General features: G+C 39.1%; 1 protein-coding gene across 5 annotated transcripts in view; it reads right to left on the reverse strand.

Annotated features, from left to right (window-relative positions):
• The window catches only part of CADPS2 (calcium dependent secretion activator 2), a 2,822,196-nt gene that overhangs the window by 2,410,207 nt on the left and 394,390 nt on the right, over window positions 1-17,599 (reverse strand). For 3 of the 5 annotated variants that reach the window (XM_069629096.1, XM_069629095.1, XM_069629094.1), the window contains exon 1: window positions 11,371-11,699. In XM_069629096.1, coding sequence (XP_069485197.1) covers window positions 11,371-11,673 — 303 coding nt within the window. In that variant the 5' untranslated portion in view covers window positions 11,674-11,699. Of the gene's footprint in view, window positions 1-11,370; window positions 11,704-17,599 lie in introns of those variants that run through there. The other 2 variants (XM_069629098.1, XM_069629097.1) reach the window with 1 other exon arrangement.

A 17,599-nucleotide genomic window follows, 5' to 3' on the forward strand; every position in this document is an offset into this window, starting at 1 on the left:
ATGGATTGTTTCTGCCACGTCTATTTTATTACAATGTTGCAGTGATTTAAGAAGTATTTTCATTTTTGCTAACCTATATCTTGTTGGAATGACATTTAGACTAAGTTTTAGTTATAGGTTCCAAATCACTGTCTGTAAAGATCACCAGGTAGTTGGGGAGCTGATTGATTACACTTATCTCTGCGTCGCAATGTAGATTCCAGTGATACATGGATTTTTCTTTCAGCATGTTGATCCAGTCATTGCATAGGATCTTACATTTGGTATATTGTGGACGGTTTAGCAGCATTTCATGCAATATATCTTCTCTTACTAATTTTGTGCCATGTTCGATTTCCATGCATTCAGAGCTTTAGTAAAGATCACATTCGCACTATTCCGTAGGATTTCAATTGCAGAAATTTCATCATCATTCATCACTTTGCTATAAAGATCTAATTGTTTCCACAAAACCATTGATGCCAATGATTGTGTTGCTACCTCAAACATACTTCTAGGCATGGGGAAAGAAGGAGGTAGCTGCAAGATCTTCCTACAGAAAATCGCTTCAGGTTTTTGACATATGGTGTCAGAGAGTTTGATCATCATTTCACTCCCCTAGATCAGGGTTGGCACCACATTTTGTCTATAGAAGGCTACAATGAGTTTAAATGAAAATGTCCCAAATTTGCCGTGAAGAACTCTTCCTTGGTGTGCCAGCAATTGGGTCTTTGCTACTAGAAAGTCTGACCACTCCTTTTCTATTTTCGAGTGATTCATCAATACTCCAGAATATTGAAATGTTAACACTACAGCAAGTGGTTTCTCTACTAGGGTTAGTATTAGCCGTCTCGATTTCTTGGTTGGCCACTTCGCAAGAGCCATGATTTTTGTTTTTGCAGTATCGACTTTTCATCATTTTTTTTCATATAGTTTTCCAAACTCTTCAAGCTTTGTTGTAAGCCATTAATTGCTTTATCCATTAAAACAATATCATCCACATACATCATCATAGGTAGCGGGATGGAGTTGATTTTTGGTTGATTTAAATGCATAGAGTACATTTCCTCTTCAAAGTCAGAGGTGTACAAATTAAATAGGGTCGCTGCAAGGGGCAACCCTGTTTTAGCCCATTCCATGTCTCTATGAAGGCTGTTTGTACTCCTTGTTTGAACATCCTGACTCTGATCTTGGTATTTGAATATAGCAGTTTTATCAATTCGATGATATCTCTTGTCGCAAAGCAATTGTCTGTTTATTTCATTGAATGCTAAGCGAAAGTCAACAAAAGCTCCCAAGACTGATGTCTTATTCATGATGGCTTCTAGTTTATTGAGATTTAGTAACATTAAATGTACGTTTGTTCCCACTTTTTGGACTAAGCCCGTTTGTCTGACTGCAAATCTGTTATTGATTGTTGCCCAGCTGGTAAGTTTCTTCAGTAAAAAGGTCGCAAAAATCTTTCCTAAAGGGTCTAGTAGGGCCTAATAGGCCTATAGTTGGCCGGATTCTTCCCATCACCCTGATTGTAGATAAGAATGAGAGTTGCAGTCTTCCAAGTATTCAGGATCTGATTGTATTCTGAGATTATACTGAATATTTGGGTGGTGACCTCAGTCCATAACTCGGGCGCTTGCTTAATCATTGTGTCTGACAAGCCATTAGGGCCTGGGGCACGAGACATGTTTAGCTTGTTTATTATCTTCAGAATGTCGTGTCTATCCCAAGTTAGATTCCATTTTTCTCTGATTTTCAGGCCATCAGTATGAACCGCAGTCCTCTTTTGGTATAGGGTAGCGAAGTGAACCATCCGTTTAAATCCCACTACATTCAGAATTAAGTGCTCTTGTGTCTTTATAGTAAGATTAAGCAGGCTGCATGACTCTCTTGTATTTCTGTTCTTTAGAGTTTCAAGAATATTTTCTGCATCTGCTTGGAGTAAGGTACTTCTTGTCATTTTTAGCCAGTTATTATATCTGTGTTTTTCAAATTTTATCAATCTGAATCTGAAGGATTCAGAGTTGTTTTCGTACTTCTTTCTTTTTTTCCATACGATGACTATTAAAGTGATGCTTATGTATCACTATTGTCCTTTCTTTGGGGTACGCTTTAGTTGTTATGGTAGTAATAGCCATTCATAGTGCAGTTTTTCTATCCCCTCCCTGTGAATTTGTTTGTAACTTTCAGGGAGTTTGTCAATATGATATGGCTTTATACGCAGCCTATTCATAGCAAAGTTTCGCTCCAGTGGGAGAAGCTTGTGATTTGTCCTAGGATGGCCAACTCTTGAGCATGATATTGTCAATTTATGGTGATCACTGTTATTTGCGTTGATGTTTTCAGTTTTGTATATCACATACAATATGCCAGGGGATACATATATGGAGTTGATTATAGCTTTCGACTTTCCCCGTGTCCAGGTTGGGATCAAAGGCAGGTTATCTTGTGATTTGCCTTTTAGAGTCACGTTTCTAATCGCCATTACTTTTGACCATCTTTGAGCTCTGTTGGTCAATTCTGTTTGTTCCAATGCACGGCCCTTTGTATCATATAGATGTATGTTCAAATTCCCACAGATAATAAATTCAATATTGCAATATTGATCAGGGGCTGTATCAATAGCCGAGCAGACACAGTCCATAAAGGGTTAGTCGTTGATGACTAAAGGGTTCCAATACAAAGTTAGGATTCCCAACAAACTGGTTGATTGTATTCTTTTTTTTTATAGGTCTTACTCACCGAGTTGTCATCTATCCTTATTAAGACGGTCTATCTTGGTTTTGCTTTTTGTTCTGTTACCATTAGAACTATTGAGATACTGAGTTCTATTTATGTATCTTTTTCATAGGTTGGCACATGGATAGTTCAACCAATGTTAAATAATTGGTATCAGAGATAACTATAAGCAATATAGTTTAGATAACTATATATAAATATAGAGAGATAACTATAAGCAATTGGATGCAACCTGCTTAGGACATTTGAGGGTGAGTTTTATATTTCATGACGGAGAAGGACACTGAAGATGTTATGTGATTGGGACTGATTGGATGACTGCTTCAATCTACCAATTAGATATGATATTGGTATTTACTAATCTAAGTAATTACATCCCATTAAAGGCAGGAACAACCTTGTGTTCTGGGGATATGACTACTCTCAGAAGTATTTGTTATGACAGAATGGAGATCAGGTGCTAAAAATATGACTTTAAAGATGATCATGAGATAATGAGGAGTAATTTGAGATATTAACAAATCAAATTGAATGATGGAATGATATGGTACTATACATATCACTATGGGTCTTTGTAAGCATTATTGAATTATAAATGAATCACTAATGGATGTGTACATTCAGTATTTCCTTTGGTTTTCCCAATTTTTTGTCTCCATTTCTTTATCTGATATTTGAAATGCTAGATTTTACAAAATGGTTTTGATGCTAATGTTCAATCCATATAACCCTTTTACTTTATGGATATTTGTTCTTAAAAAAATAAATCTGGTCTGTGTATTAAAGTTGCTTAATTGAGTTCTGCTTTGAAAAAGACCATGTTGGTCGAAACACGTGTTGGCAAGCGTAGCAACTGATGTTTGATTTTGGAAAGTTATAGCAACTGATGTTAGCTTTTGAGCATTAAAAACTTAAGATACCTATTGCTGGGTGACTGAGCTTTTGTTGAAAGAAATGCACATTTTTGAAGGGATATTTCTAGACAGAGCGCATTTGATGCAGGCACACTTTCTTTTATTTCTTTCATGAAACCTGTTTAAGCTTGTAAATGTTTGCGAAGCCCTTCACCCATATATTCATTAGACTGATTGCTTCTCAGGAAAACCTTGTGGGCTAACTAAACAATTGAATTCAAAATACTAAAATACCACATCCTCAACATTCAAAATTGGATCCACTTTACACTGACCCGCCCTTCTTCTAAATACAACAACACAATATGCATAAATGTTGAGTCTCCTTTTCCAACCAATTCATGTCACATGACCAGAGCTGCCATTCACCATCTTACATTTTACTGGGTAAAGCAAGCGTCCATATTGGCTTGAACCAAACAAAACTCAGAGGATAGGGATGTGTTGCTTGGCAGACAACCATGCTAAGCTAACTAGATGTGCGTAGGAATGGAAACAGGAGGGTAGATCGAAATTCAAAACACTAAACTTGTGCAATGCCAGACATATTATGTCATTTTCTTGCTAGTTTTGGTGTAGATTAGAATGAAGCAAAAAGAAATGGCCAATATAGTAGGCTAGAACAGCAATCTCCAGAGTTGAACGTTTGAAAGGGAAAAAAAGGCATTGTGCATTTAAATAAGCACATGTTTGTGATGAACACAATAACAAGATCAATAATACAGGATGTCTTACCCTGATGGATGCAGTACCTGTGCTGCTAAATTGAGATTCATGGTACCCCTTGGTTAAATAGTTTAATTTATAATTTATTGATGTCATTTTTCTGATGTTTTTGCCCCCTAGGATTATCATGAGAATAATCTGGGGCACAGGGATGATCTCTCCAGCAGATAAACAGACACACATTTCTCAGTTGGTAACCAAGGAAATTCAGGTGAAAAGTCAGAGTACAGGCAGCTTTTGTAAGCAGGCATTAAGCAAGGTTTCAGTAGCCTATGTGACTATTATAAAATGAAAATTTCAGGTAGCTAATAACTACACTTGTCATTTTGATTGCCTGCGCTGGTGTCAGTGGCGTGTTTTATGGTGGCCATATATTATTCTGGAAAGGATTGCTGGAATAAGGCAGTCTTCAAAATATTTTGAATTTAAGGTACTTTTGTTTTAAGACCAATGTCGATCTGGCCCTTATTGTTGAGCCTATTTGGCCCAAGAACTTACAGCTGTAGCAACATTTTGTAATTGTTGAAGAACATAATCGTTTGTTATCCAAACTCTGGTTCTTGGGGGAATTTAGTGTCGAGACAACATCATGTATTTAAGAAAGATCAACCAGTAGGCTCTCTGGGTCCTGCAAAGATGCATGATGGATATCGACCAGTATGCTCTGCGGGTCCAGCAAAGATGCGTGGTGGATATCGGATATTTGGTTCATGTAGGAGATTTGGTGTGTAATTAAGGTAGATTGACCAGTAGGCTCTGTGGGTCATGCAAAGACGCTCGATGGATAGACTTAGTTCAATGGGAGACAATGAAGGGTTTTCCATTCTGGTGTTCCGCAATGTTGCCTCTGTAGCCCCAATTCCAATTTTGAGGCACAGTTTTGCACCAATGTAAGCTGCTGCATTTACTTCAGAGGCAAGCCACAGTAAATGGTGGCGGTGCTGGAGATTTACACCCTTCATTAAGCATTTATCCGAGGGCTGATGGAAAGTGACAAAGCAAAAATATCCAGATTTCTAGCAGTGCAGAGAAATTTGGAGTGGATGGGTAACATCATTGGGAGTGGGTCAAGTTCAATGGCTAGGTTGCAGGGCTGAACATAAAGAAATTGAGAACCGTTTAAGCCATTAAGAGAAAGTCAGCTTCCTAGCCATTCTTAGATTTATCAAGCATGATTTATGTTCTGGTAAGTTGTGCATTTTCCTATGTTAAACAGGATTTGTATTTCATTTGCAGACACCAGGAAAGGGCCTAATATTTAAAATTGTGTGGCAAGAATACACGTGTGTACATCGAATAGCCATGCTATGGAAATGGATCCATTTGGAACTAAAAACATTAGTATATAAACTAGCCTAATTTAACTGTGTGGGATCGATCTTAAAGAAATGAGAGCCAGGAAATGATTTCCCTTCCAGTCTTGTATAGTGCCAGATGTAGTATTGTTGCCAACCATGTCATAGGCTTCTGACAATTCTAGGAGAATCAAGGCTGCAGTTTGGGTTAAAGTTCAATTTTGTTTCAAACTCTTTCATTAAGGCCATAACACAGTCTTTTGAGCTTCACATATACTGATCAATATTCTCAACAGGCTTTAAGGCTTGATGGGGCTGTGATTTGGCATTTGATCAGATAACCCAACACTTTTTTGGAGTGGGGTCATGGAGCCTGCAGGTAATTTATGAACTATTATGGAGTAGCTAAAGGCTGGTTGTTATGGGTTGGGGTCTGTAGTAACACCTGTGTCAACATTTGGAAGGAGTTGTGTTGGGATGGGCAAAACCAGATACTTGATTAGTTCTGACATTGAGATAATTGAATAATTGATAACATTTTATTTATGTTCTCCGATTGCTGGATTGTCATATTGGTGCATCTTTAGGGGATTCTGCAGGCAAAATTAAGGTCTTTTTTCAAAATATCCACATTTCATTTGTTTCCCAATCTTTTTATTTCAATTAGATCTTTGTTGAACCACTTATTGGTTGTTTTTTTCAGCTTTTGTTTTGTTTAGAAGAGCTAGTGAGTGAGTAACCCAAGAAATGTTTGTGTGGAATGTAATTGAAGTTATGTTTTTGTATATTGATAAAAACAAATGCATTATGGGTTTGCAGTGTATCAAGGGATGGGCTGTGGGGGAAAAGGGATAAGAGGGAAAGGGACAAGGAACCATGTATAAGAAATAATAGTTCAGTCTCCATGGCTTGCCTGAAATTCAAAGGGATGTAATTTATGCACAGATACAAGGTAGTGAGTTACAAAAGCTAGTGCCTTGGTGATGGAGCTACACCCCCATAACAAACTATTCAGAGAATGTAATTAATCAAATTGTGAGAGGGCAATCTTGTGCATCTATGGGTGGCTAGAAGGGTGTAAATACCTTAAACGAGCAGTATAGCACCCGATAATATATAGCTTTGCGAGTCCAGAAAAGACTCTTAATTATTTTTGGTTGGGTTAGCAATCAGTTATAGAGGGAAGTCTGGGAATGGATACTATTTCAGTAGTCAAGAAAGGACACAACCTCTGCCAACACAATGGCAATTCACTGAGGAATATTTGGAATGGGAGGATCCCTCTTCAGATTCTCATAGGACAATGGGTAGATTTTGTGATTACATTAACTTCGGGGAAAAATTATAAATCACTACTGAAAAGGCTGCCTAGATTTCGAGAATGAAGTAGAGGTAGGAAGAGCACCTGAAGTCAAAGACCAATCGAAACAGTGTTTTAGTGGTTCTCATTAGTGGTGATGGCCATCTAACCATTGATACGAAGAAGGAAATCATTGTCACCCTGGGAACTGACTGGGACCTTGTAGAAGTTGAGGTGGAGTTTGTGCATCAACGAACATGTGGAAGCCCATGTCATACCAACTAAGAAGTTGAGTGAATGGGGCAAAGTCACTTTTGAAAAGGATTTGCAACAGTGCTGATCCCCAGTTCAATCCAAAGGAGATCATGTTTGCTGATAAGGAGCCAGGTTCACTGGATGGGTGTGGACAGTGACAAAGGTACCACTTCAGATTACACATGGTAAATTGATCAACTCCATCAAACGCTGTGATGAAGTCCAGCAGAATCCAGGCACATACCATGGGAATATAGTTGGACAGTGAGCAAAGATCCCAGGGCCAGTCAGATATATTGTTTTAGTGAAGACTGTTTTTGAGTTTATCACCCAGACTTCACAAATTAATAATGGAATCATGAGATGGTGGCAGGTTGGAAAATGGTCATCTGTTGTGCAAAGAAGGTGTTTTTAGGAGACTTCATAACCAGATTTGTAATTCTAGTCAGAATAAACAGTGATAAGATTGCCCATTTTGTCAACCAGCTTATCAAGGAACGTTTTACCACCTTACACATACAGTGCTGCAAGATCCACTGCCAGCACCATCCTAGCTAGTGGGGAGGCAGAACAGAAGTTGCCCGCAAAGACTGGCCTCAAATGACCAAAGGTACTTCTCCCAGTGCTGCTTAGTATATGGAGCAGTGCGAAAAGAAAGGATTGAGCCCTCATTAAGTCCTCTATGGGCAGCCAATGTATTTAACCTCCTCACTGCCTGAAAAGTATGTACGTGTTCTGTTACTGATGACATGTTAATTAAGTTACTGCCAGAAACTAATTTCCAATGTTTAGCGTGTTCATATGCAGGTGCGTGGAGCCTTAACAAAGGAACCAGTGGAGGCCTGCCACTCACTCCAGCCCTGATAATTTGTTATTGTGCACCAGTTTCAGCAGGAGACTGCATTAGCACTAAGTTAGAGCAACAGAGGCAAGTACTACTGTCCATATAGGTTAAGAGGGAGCTCTCCATTTAGGTGGGGTGGAGCAAATACAGCCCTTGCAGCGTGGAGTATATAGAGAGGCCAGTAACCTAGTGACCATTTATTTCAGCTCAAATGAGCCACAGTGTTCATCAATGGGGTACAAGACATGAACGCGGTTGCAAATAGAGCTGAGCATCATCTCTGCACTCAGTTAAACAATCATAGATATCCTGGCAGCTCCTTAGGAACATCACAGCTTTGGGAACAGCACTTGAGTGGGACTTTGCCTGTGCCAAGGTGTAAGACTTCCTAAACTGCCTACTCCTTAGCATCTAAGAAAATGTGTGGCATCCAGCCTGGTATGGGTACTTGACTTAAGTATCCCAGAAGAGTTCTGGCCATTGACGAACATGTCGAAGTAAAGCGGCTGGAAATGCAGAGGACTGGTGTGCTCTGTTAAAATTGCATCGTCCACAGTAGATGTTCATTACCGGATCAGAACCATTGCTAGGACAAATTTTAATTCTTCTTGCTCTTCATATATGTCATTAAAGGCTTTGAGTCCAGATATTTGGAAATATCCTCATTTAACAGTAGTATTTGCCAGTGTTTGTTAAAGTTCTTCACTTTATATTGATCACAGCTGCGGTCATCAGGCCAGAGTGATACCTTTGGAAATCTGTTCCCTTCAGCTCCAAAAGCGCTCAGATTTATTAAGGTACCAGGAGAAATCCTAACAACTCCAGAGGGACAGTATTTCCAAGACTTACAATTTAACTTACTTAAATAAACTGATCGATCATCGATTTGACATACAATAATCACAACTATCCTACATAATACTACTATCAAGCATACGTACACCCCTTAACAAGTCTAAATGTATGACTTACCCTCCTGAGGAACCCAAATGACTGTTTTTGGGGAAACACGTGTCGAGGGTATTTTCCTTTGATTTTTCAAATGTTTCTGTTTTTTGACTTTCAAGTATTCAATGACTAGTAAGCACCGGATTTGATGTGAAATAACATCTAACTCAATCTATATTCAAATCAAAATCAAATACATTTTCGCTCATGTAAAGTAAAAGCAAGTCTAAGCCCATCATTGAAGCACAATTGTGAGGCGCGGGAACCATTAGGTGTCTCCGATTCACGTTGCTTTATTTCTGTACACTGTGGAGCCTCAGTGTGAGAGCACCTAATCCTGCAGCCCGGTATGCTCATAAAGTACAAAGAAAGCTGCAACAGAAAAGCTCACCAAAGGTTGCCTTTAGGCCGCACAAATCTTAGTGTTTTGACTTTATATTGATCCACACTGAATGTAGTTAAAAATGTGATTTTCTTCTTCATTTTTTCAAGTCTAGATTTGGTGTCTTTGGATTTAAGTAGCAATGTTGGTATTTGGTTCCCTTTGGCACTTGCTTGCCTTAGTATCTAATGTCTTTAACCTCAGTCTTTACATTTCTCAATTGTGCATTCCAAGTGTTTTGTATATTCATTTGGATTACTGCATTCCGTTTCATTCTTAACATCTCTGCATATGGTATTATTCATAGGGATATGCTTGGGTTGATTACTTTGTGCATGTAGTTTTCAGTTGAAAGCAGTTGGTTTCTGATACAATGTGGTGTATATGTTATTGTTCACCCCATATAGTTCAAAATCCACAAAACTTTCTGTACTCTGGTTCATTGTCAATTGAACATTGAACTTGTTGTTCAAGAAGCTTGTATATTCTAAAGCTGATTCAGTGGTAAAGTGGTGAATGATGGTTGTGTCCAGGCAAATACAAGTTCAAAGTGCCCCATAAATAAATTAGCATATTCAAGGGCATGCTTTACACACATTGCTGTTATTTGTAGCTGTTGATATATTGATCCAATAAAGCAAAATAGATTGTTGTGAAGAATAAATGTAAGCATTTTCAGTAAGGTTTGATTGTGTTACAAAAAAGAGATAGAACACAATTTCAGAAAACACTCCAATGCACCTAATCTGGTTTCATGCTGGATGCTGGTGTACATTGATGTTACATCCATAGTAACATATGTGTAGTCAACTTGCCAGAATATTGATTCCAATTGTTAAATTACAGGTTTGTTGTTTTTATGTAGAAGGCCATATTTTTTACCAATGGATTCAGGTAAACGTCTATGCATTGTGATATTCTTTCCAATTATTGATTCTATTCCATTATTAAAAGGATTTAAAAGATCAATAAACTGTGGACTTAGAGGATCTAATGAGAGGATCCAAGAGGATTTAATGAAAAAAAACAGGTCAAATTAACTGAGGACTTGGAGGATCTAAAAGAAAAATTGATTATATTAAGGACTTCAAAATGCTAATAACTTAAAAGAAGCACACATGAAAACTAAGGATTTATGAGCGAATAGAAGATGTGGTATACAAGGACATCAGAAAAAGATCCAATAAGGATTCATGTTACAAGAGAGGAATAAACATCAGCACTTGAAGATTAATCAAAGATCTGACAAGTAACTTGCCATAATACAATTAAGAGACTTTACTAATGTGAACAAATGAGGGACATCACTTTGAAAGAGTAATCAGAATCAAGCGACAAGACTACTATACCATATTGTTTACATAAAAGTTGTGATTAATAAAACAGATTGTCTTACTGGCATGCCAGATCTCCCGTGAAATCTCTTTTCTTGAACAATCAAATATTACCTTAATGAACCATCCATCAAAAGCCTCGGCAAATATCAGAATTAAGTCAATGAACTTTTTCCTGGCTCCGAATGAGGTGTTTACTAAACTAGATGGGTGTATAATTTCATCTAACCAACTTTCAACAGCCTTTTTTATTGTATTCTGACAAAATCTTTTTCATTGGCAATCAAGCACACTGCATCTGTGTCGAGTTTCAAGATAACTTTGAGCTCAGTAAATCAAAACACAAATGAGGATATCAGGTTAAATTGTGTGTACCACAAAAAGATTTACTTGGTTCAGGCCCTTTTGTACACATCTGAATCTATATTCACAAAAGACAATTAACTAACATTAAAAAGGGAGGCATTTCTGTTCTTTTAGTGATTTTCAAAATCATTTAAAGAATCTCAGACTCAGATTCACAAAATAATTTAATTATACTCATTAGGTAGATACTAGTCTCCCTCCCTAACAGTAAATCATAACTTTAAATAGATGTTTGCATATACAGTACCATTTGATATAATTTAACACTAAAAAATAAATGTCACTGCTTACCTGGCAGGCATTATAGAGCAACTGATGTTCCAGTTTTTTGATTCCCAAAATTTGTTGAAACATTTCATAAAGCTGCTCCTTACTTAGGATTAGCTCGGATACTGCACTTAATGCCATTCTGTTTGGCTGTTTGCGCAAATCCTCTTCTCCTCTGTATATTGCATCATATTTGGCTATCCAGGAGCTCAAAACGGTTTCTTTGCTTAATCCATCAATTTCTGGCAAGCTCCGAACTCTCTTTTCTATGTTTTTTTTAAACACTTCTCTGAAGTCATTTGCTGAACAGCCTCCACTGTGAACCATTCTGGCAACACGATCACTCTTAAGGAAAACCTGGAAAAGAGAACATTTCTGTAAATTACCACCAAAGACAGTAGGAAGAAATAACTTTTTTTAGTTTTGGCTATTCGGTTACGCTCTAGTGGCGACTAATAGCTAAAACTATGGCATTGAAATAGACATGAAGCGGGAGATGGCATGGAGATGGCATGGGAGGAGGGACACACATCCACCATGTGTATGTCTATGTCCACACTCATGTGCATGCTAAAGGCAATGTCTTTCAGTTCATTTGTAGCTGATCCCTCACATCAACCCCCACTATATGCGGTTACGGGGCCGACATTGTTATTTTTAAGCAGTCTTATGAAAGGTAATCTGTTGATTGCAGCTGTAATTTTCTGCCTGTTGCCTAAACATTTTTTATACTAGGCCTGGATTTAGAATCAATGTATTCCTACGACTAGTTCAAAAACTGACTTTTCATATAACAGCACACACTGTTTGTTACTGTTTAATCCTATGGTATTGCTCGTACATAGGCAGTTGTGGAAACTATATTGATGTTCTCTTCCACCACACAGTGGAATTTTCTAAAGGCCAGCACCATTTGTTCTGCATACATCACTACACGGCTTTCAGTTCAGCATCCCTAGCAGAGGTTTAATGTGCCTGTGAGCTGATTTCTTTGAGTCCTGTTAAATAACTCTACAAAGATACATCGAAGGGTCCTGCAAAAACAGAGGGGGTTGGAATTATCTAAACACCTTTTCACAACTCTATAGCAATCACCACTGATCTGCAAATGTGTTAGATGCTTTACAGCAGACTAGTGCCTTAACGTACAAAACTCAGGGAAGGTGGTAATGATTGGCAGGCCGATCTTACAATTTCAAACAAATTGTGAGACTCACCCCTTTGCAGAACGCAAAAAGAGGGTGGCAGTGTCACTCTCGCTCAACAAACACATACAAATGTAAGACCTTCTCTCGCGCCTATTTGCTATCAGTGTTAGTTGCAACCATTTTGCAAAATGTCCATGCCCCAGATGAATCCAAATTTTTTAACAACTTATGTGAATCCAAATAAATCCTTGACATCTCCCATCAGCCAGCCTGAGAGGGGACAGGAAGGCTGTATGTTATACATACAGAACATCCTATAAAACGCAACAGAAAGCAATCACTGCAAAACAGAATAGGAGGTTCACACCCTTGTCATGCTCTGAAGGGCAAAGCCACCTTCACTTTTATCATTGGGGTATTTCCCACCCAATACATACACACACTAAGAATGCCCTTAGTTTTTATAATGTAGTAAAGGGGGTTCTATTGGATAGGCCTAATGGAGAAGTTCAATATATATGTTACTAAAGGGCTTACTGTCACAGTGTTCAGAGTTCAAGATCTGTAGTCAAAGTTGATTTTGGGTACCAATTGAATGGTTCTTTTTAAAATCACCAGCAGGTTGAGTCGGCCGGCTGTGATTTAAATGTGACACTGGTAGCGAGCAATGGGATACCTGTTTCTTCAGGCTAACAACATAGGGTGAGGTTTATGCTCAAGTGTTTTTCTTCATCTCAAAGGGGCAAACTGACTTTAGTTTGGAAATCAGACAGAATTGGTTGTCATGGAACATTGGTACTGCAGCTTCCTGACATCCTTATATTAGATGACACTGCTACTACAATTTAAGGGCCCTCAATGCTTCATTAGATGCAGGATATAACTACCGTAATTAGCCGTGCAAACTACCTCTTCTCAGAAATTGTGTCCCATTGTAAAACATGGTCCAAAATTATCCAACTTCACATGGTGCAATATTATATAGTATAGAATTCCATGGAATGACGAGGCTTCGGTTTTGAGACCGTGTTAATCAGAACTGAACGTTAGAAGACTTATTACGTTTACAACCATTCAAAGACGGTTGATGTTTGCGATCGATTTTGTTCCAGTCAACGCACATTGCTAATGACCACCCAGATGTTTCAGGCAATGTTTCCTAGCAGTATGTTCCGGTTACTGACATTTGGTTATCAACACTACTCATGTAAGGGATTTCTCCTCTCACTATGACAGCAAAGGTGGATTCCTGGTATGGCTATTTTTGGAATAACTATTTCGAGTTGGTCTTTAAATACAGTTGTTGACCACTGTGGAAACTGGCACCACCTATTTTGTATATAAAGACCACAAATTCATTAGAACGAATGTATGGACTAGCCAGCCAGACACTGTCGCAGACTGAGAACTAAATGTGTCCAACCGGGACCAATGGGAAAACCTTTTAGTGACGTCTGTTAGCGTGCCAAAAAACTGCTGCAATATTCGAGAAAAACAGTAGAAACAATTTCCATATCGTGCTTGGTAGCCAATAATTCGCTATAAAAATGGTGTAGTAAAAATATAGGTTTTAATCAGAAGACGATATGAAGGAAACGTGCAATTTATTTCAGAGTAAAAGAAGTGCTTTGTCATTGACCACATCTGTATTGACAACACAACATGAAGCAAAAGCAAACCAAAAACAAAAAATCAAAGTCAGCAATGAAATCACTGTTAAAGGGAACTTCTGGTAAGGGTGTAGAATCAAAATGGGCCACATCAATATCTCCTTGTGTAAACATCAATTTCAGATTGGGAGGTTGAAACTCCGATCTCTGCACGATAGTAAATATAAGGAATCATAATGTACGTGTGAACCTTAATCATCATGATGTAGATTACAGGAGTTATAGGAAGAGGAGTGATTAGCATGAAAAGTCTTTCCAAGTTGTGCGACCTACAGACCGAGGTGCTGCGCACACCGGCACTCTGGGGTGTGAATTAACAGCGCTTGTAGATCCTGTACATTGCCTGATCTCTGGCAAGGGTTACGTGCACTCAAAGTAAAGGTGGGGAAACACTCAGTGAATTCAGGCTGCAAATACCTGTAGGTAACCATATTCCACATGTGAACAGTCCTGATGATAACATAAGCAGCTGCATTATTGTTGGGTTCTGAACCCGAAAGAGCCTCATGAAATGTAATGTAGAGTAAATAGGGGAGGTATGAACTTACTTAGGTAGGAAGGCGCCTGCCATTAATTACAGAGCGTGTTTAATGGATACAGATCCATCTGGGACAGTAAGGAACCCCATTAGATGTGTGATGTATACCCAGGCGGTTGTGGGTGAATGTTATGGCATCATTGCAGGCTGCACAATGACGTCACAAGCAATGTTTTGATAATGCAGTGAAAACCACAGTGAATATAGAAGAATAAGTGATGTTATGATATGCAGGGTACATCTACTACTAAGAACACCAAAAAAGGGGGGAAAATATAATCACAATAACTAACAGTCAATATGCTTGTAGGAGTCATGCTGTAAAATTCAAAAAATGAGAAATGATGCTTACACATGCTATATATATAGTGGCCTGGCTATGACAGGTATTCATATCAAGGTGGTTTAATAAGGTGAAGATGCCATGTAGTTGTCAGAATACAATTCTATCTAAACAGGTGACAGTTGTGGGAATCTGGGAGCGGAGGGTTTCCTTGCAGAGAAACCTTTACTGGTATGTTCCGGTTATGGACGTTTGATGATCAACAGTACTCATGTAAGGGATTTTTCCTCTCACTATCACAGTAAATGTGGGCTCCTGGTTTAGCTATTTTTGGAACAACCATTTTAAGTTGGTCTTTAAGTACAGTTGCACATATCATACCAATGGTCAAAACCTTGACCTACATGTCAATATACGTTTAAGCATTTGGTCAAATCAATAAAAGCTTTCTTCAAGATTTGCTTTGAAGCACTGGCCATTCCCCACTGGTCGACAGACTGGTTTTAAGGTGTTTAATTCCACACACACTGAGGAAGTATGCCACCACCTTACAGAGCAGAAGTACACAATGCTGTCAGTGACAAGGAACTATGGGCAATTTTCCCTCCTAAAAGTAGCCAGAAGAAAGAAGTGGCCTTCCTGGCCAAATGTCAGTTTACAAATCCTATCTTTGGTCAATTGCTTAGTAGTCTTCCAATATTATAGAAAACTGTCTCCCGGCTGGCAAGCACTGCTTGGGCTCTACAAAGACCATACCCAAGCTTGTTCAATGGAGACCTGGGAAGCTCCATGGGACTCGAAGGAGGTTCGCTCATGATTGGGCTCCTTTCACTTTTGGCACATGCACCACATTCTCTCACAAGCATATCAATATTGCTGTCCATTCCTGGCCACCAGTGTCCACCTCTCAACAGTCCCTACATTGTGAAGATTCCCATATACCTGGAGTGCATCCATTCCACTAACCTGGGTTGGAAAAACAAGGCAGAGGAGTTCACAGATGTTGATCAATGGTTGGGTGTCCACCAACATGTTATTTTGGCTTTGGAGGTCCACACACAATTGCATAAATGTATTTTTTTAATTATTATTATACTATAGACTACAACACAGCCTATAAAGTCTCCAGTATCTCCATTAATCCTTATTTCACTATGTTTTTGAGAATGTTCATTAGCTGATCCTGCTGAGGATTGGCACACCTTGTGTTTTGTGGGGACTGCCCCGGTGTGGAGTCTTATTTGGTGCAAGAAATCTTTCAAACAGCACAGGTTATTCAAGAACACCCAGCTTAAAGCATCTTGTGACACTACTTGGGTCACTAACAGGGTCTTTATGTCTTTGCCAAAGTCCAGTCTCACAAGCAATGCTGCCTGGTGCCAACAGCCTAGTAGGAGGCCTCCCTCAGTTACTACATATACTTTTGTCCAGGCTGATCGGTCCTTGTAGGTATTTTCAGCACTGAAGTACCAGATGATGTCAAGGAAATATCCAGAGTAGCTACCTGGATTAATGTTCGTGGGTCTGAGCTCACCATTTATGTGCCAGAGCTTGGTCTGGTACACAGCCTCCTCCACAACAGAGCAGGACAATCTGGAGCCAAATCGAGCTTCTAAAGGCACACCTGCTATTTGGATGTAGTCCTTTGGGGGCACCAAGGTTCTCTGCTGGTCATCACCATGACTTCCTCTCTCTCCCATATTCCGATTCACCTGTCTGAGATGCTTGTTCGGCTCCCTCTTGCTATCTTTGTCCAGCTTCGCCTTACAGACCTTCACAAAGTGGTCACGCTTTCCACAAGCAACACATTTATTTTTTATTGTGCAGCTCATGGCCTCCTCAACTTATTTTTTTATTTTTTAACTTTTTTTATTAGTTTTTCATAACTACAACAAACAACAACAAAACAACTATTCCAAAAAACAAATTATCCATTGCTTCTTAACTTTCCCATATTCCTCCCCTACCCCTCCACCGCTCTGCCTGTCCATTCCCATCATTGTTCCTGCTACCACACTGTCCACTACATCTGCTTGTGTGGCACCATCTGTTTCAAGCTGTCCAAACAATGTCACAGTCAATTCAATCCACTGCAGAATATCTGTTCCCAATTCTTGCCTCTGAACCCCCAGCGCTGTCTCCCACACCCCCGTTTCCGCTGCTGCCCACTTCCTCAGGTCGCCCCACCATTTATCAATGCAGAGCTCCGAGATGGATTTCCATCTCATAGCAATACTATGTTTGACTAGTATGTAAATGAGGACTTTCATTTTTGCCATGGCTTTCTGTATATATGTTTATTCCCAGATACCTGAAGGAGGCTTTACTCCGCGGCAGGGGCAGGACCGGGAGTGCCGTGTCATGGAGTGTGGAGATCTCTCCCAGGGAGAACAAGCATGACTTGCTCTTGTTTATACAGATCCCAGTTAGTGTGCCAAAGTTGTCTAGCACTTCCAATACAAATGGCAGGTTTAACTCTGGGTCCCTGAGGTACAGAAGTGCATCATCAGCATACATTGACACTACGTGCATACCCCATCTATTTCTATGCCTGTATCACTATATTCCTGCATAAGGAGTGCTGCAATAGGTTCTGCTGCTAGTATGTATAGAC

The sequence above is a fragment of the Ambystoma mexicanum genome, chromosome 12 (assembly GCF_040938575.1).
Source record: "Ambystoma mexicanum isolate Mex_15411 chromosome 12, UKY_AmexF1_1, whole genome shotgun sequence".
NCBI classification, from domain to species: Eukaryota; Metazoa; Chordata; class Amphibia; order Caudata; family Ambystomatidae; genus Ambystoma; species Ambystoma mexicanum.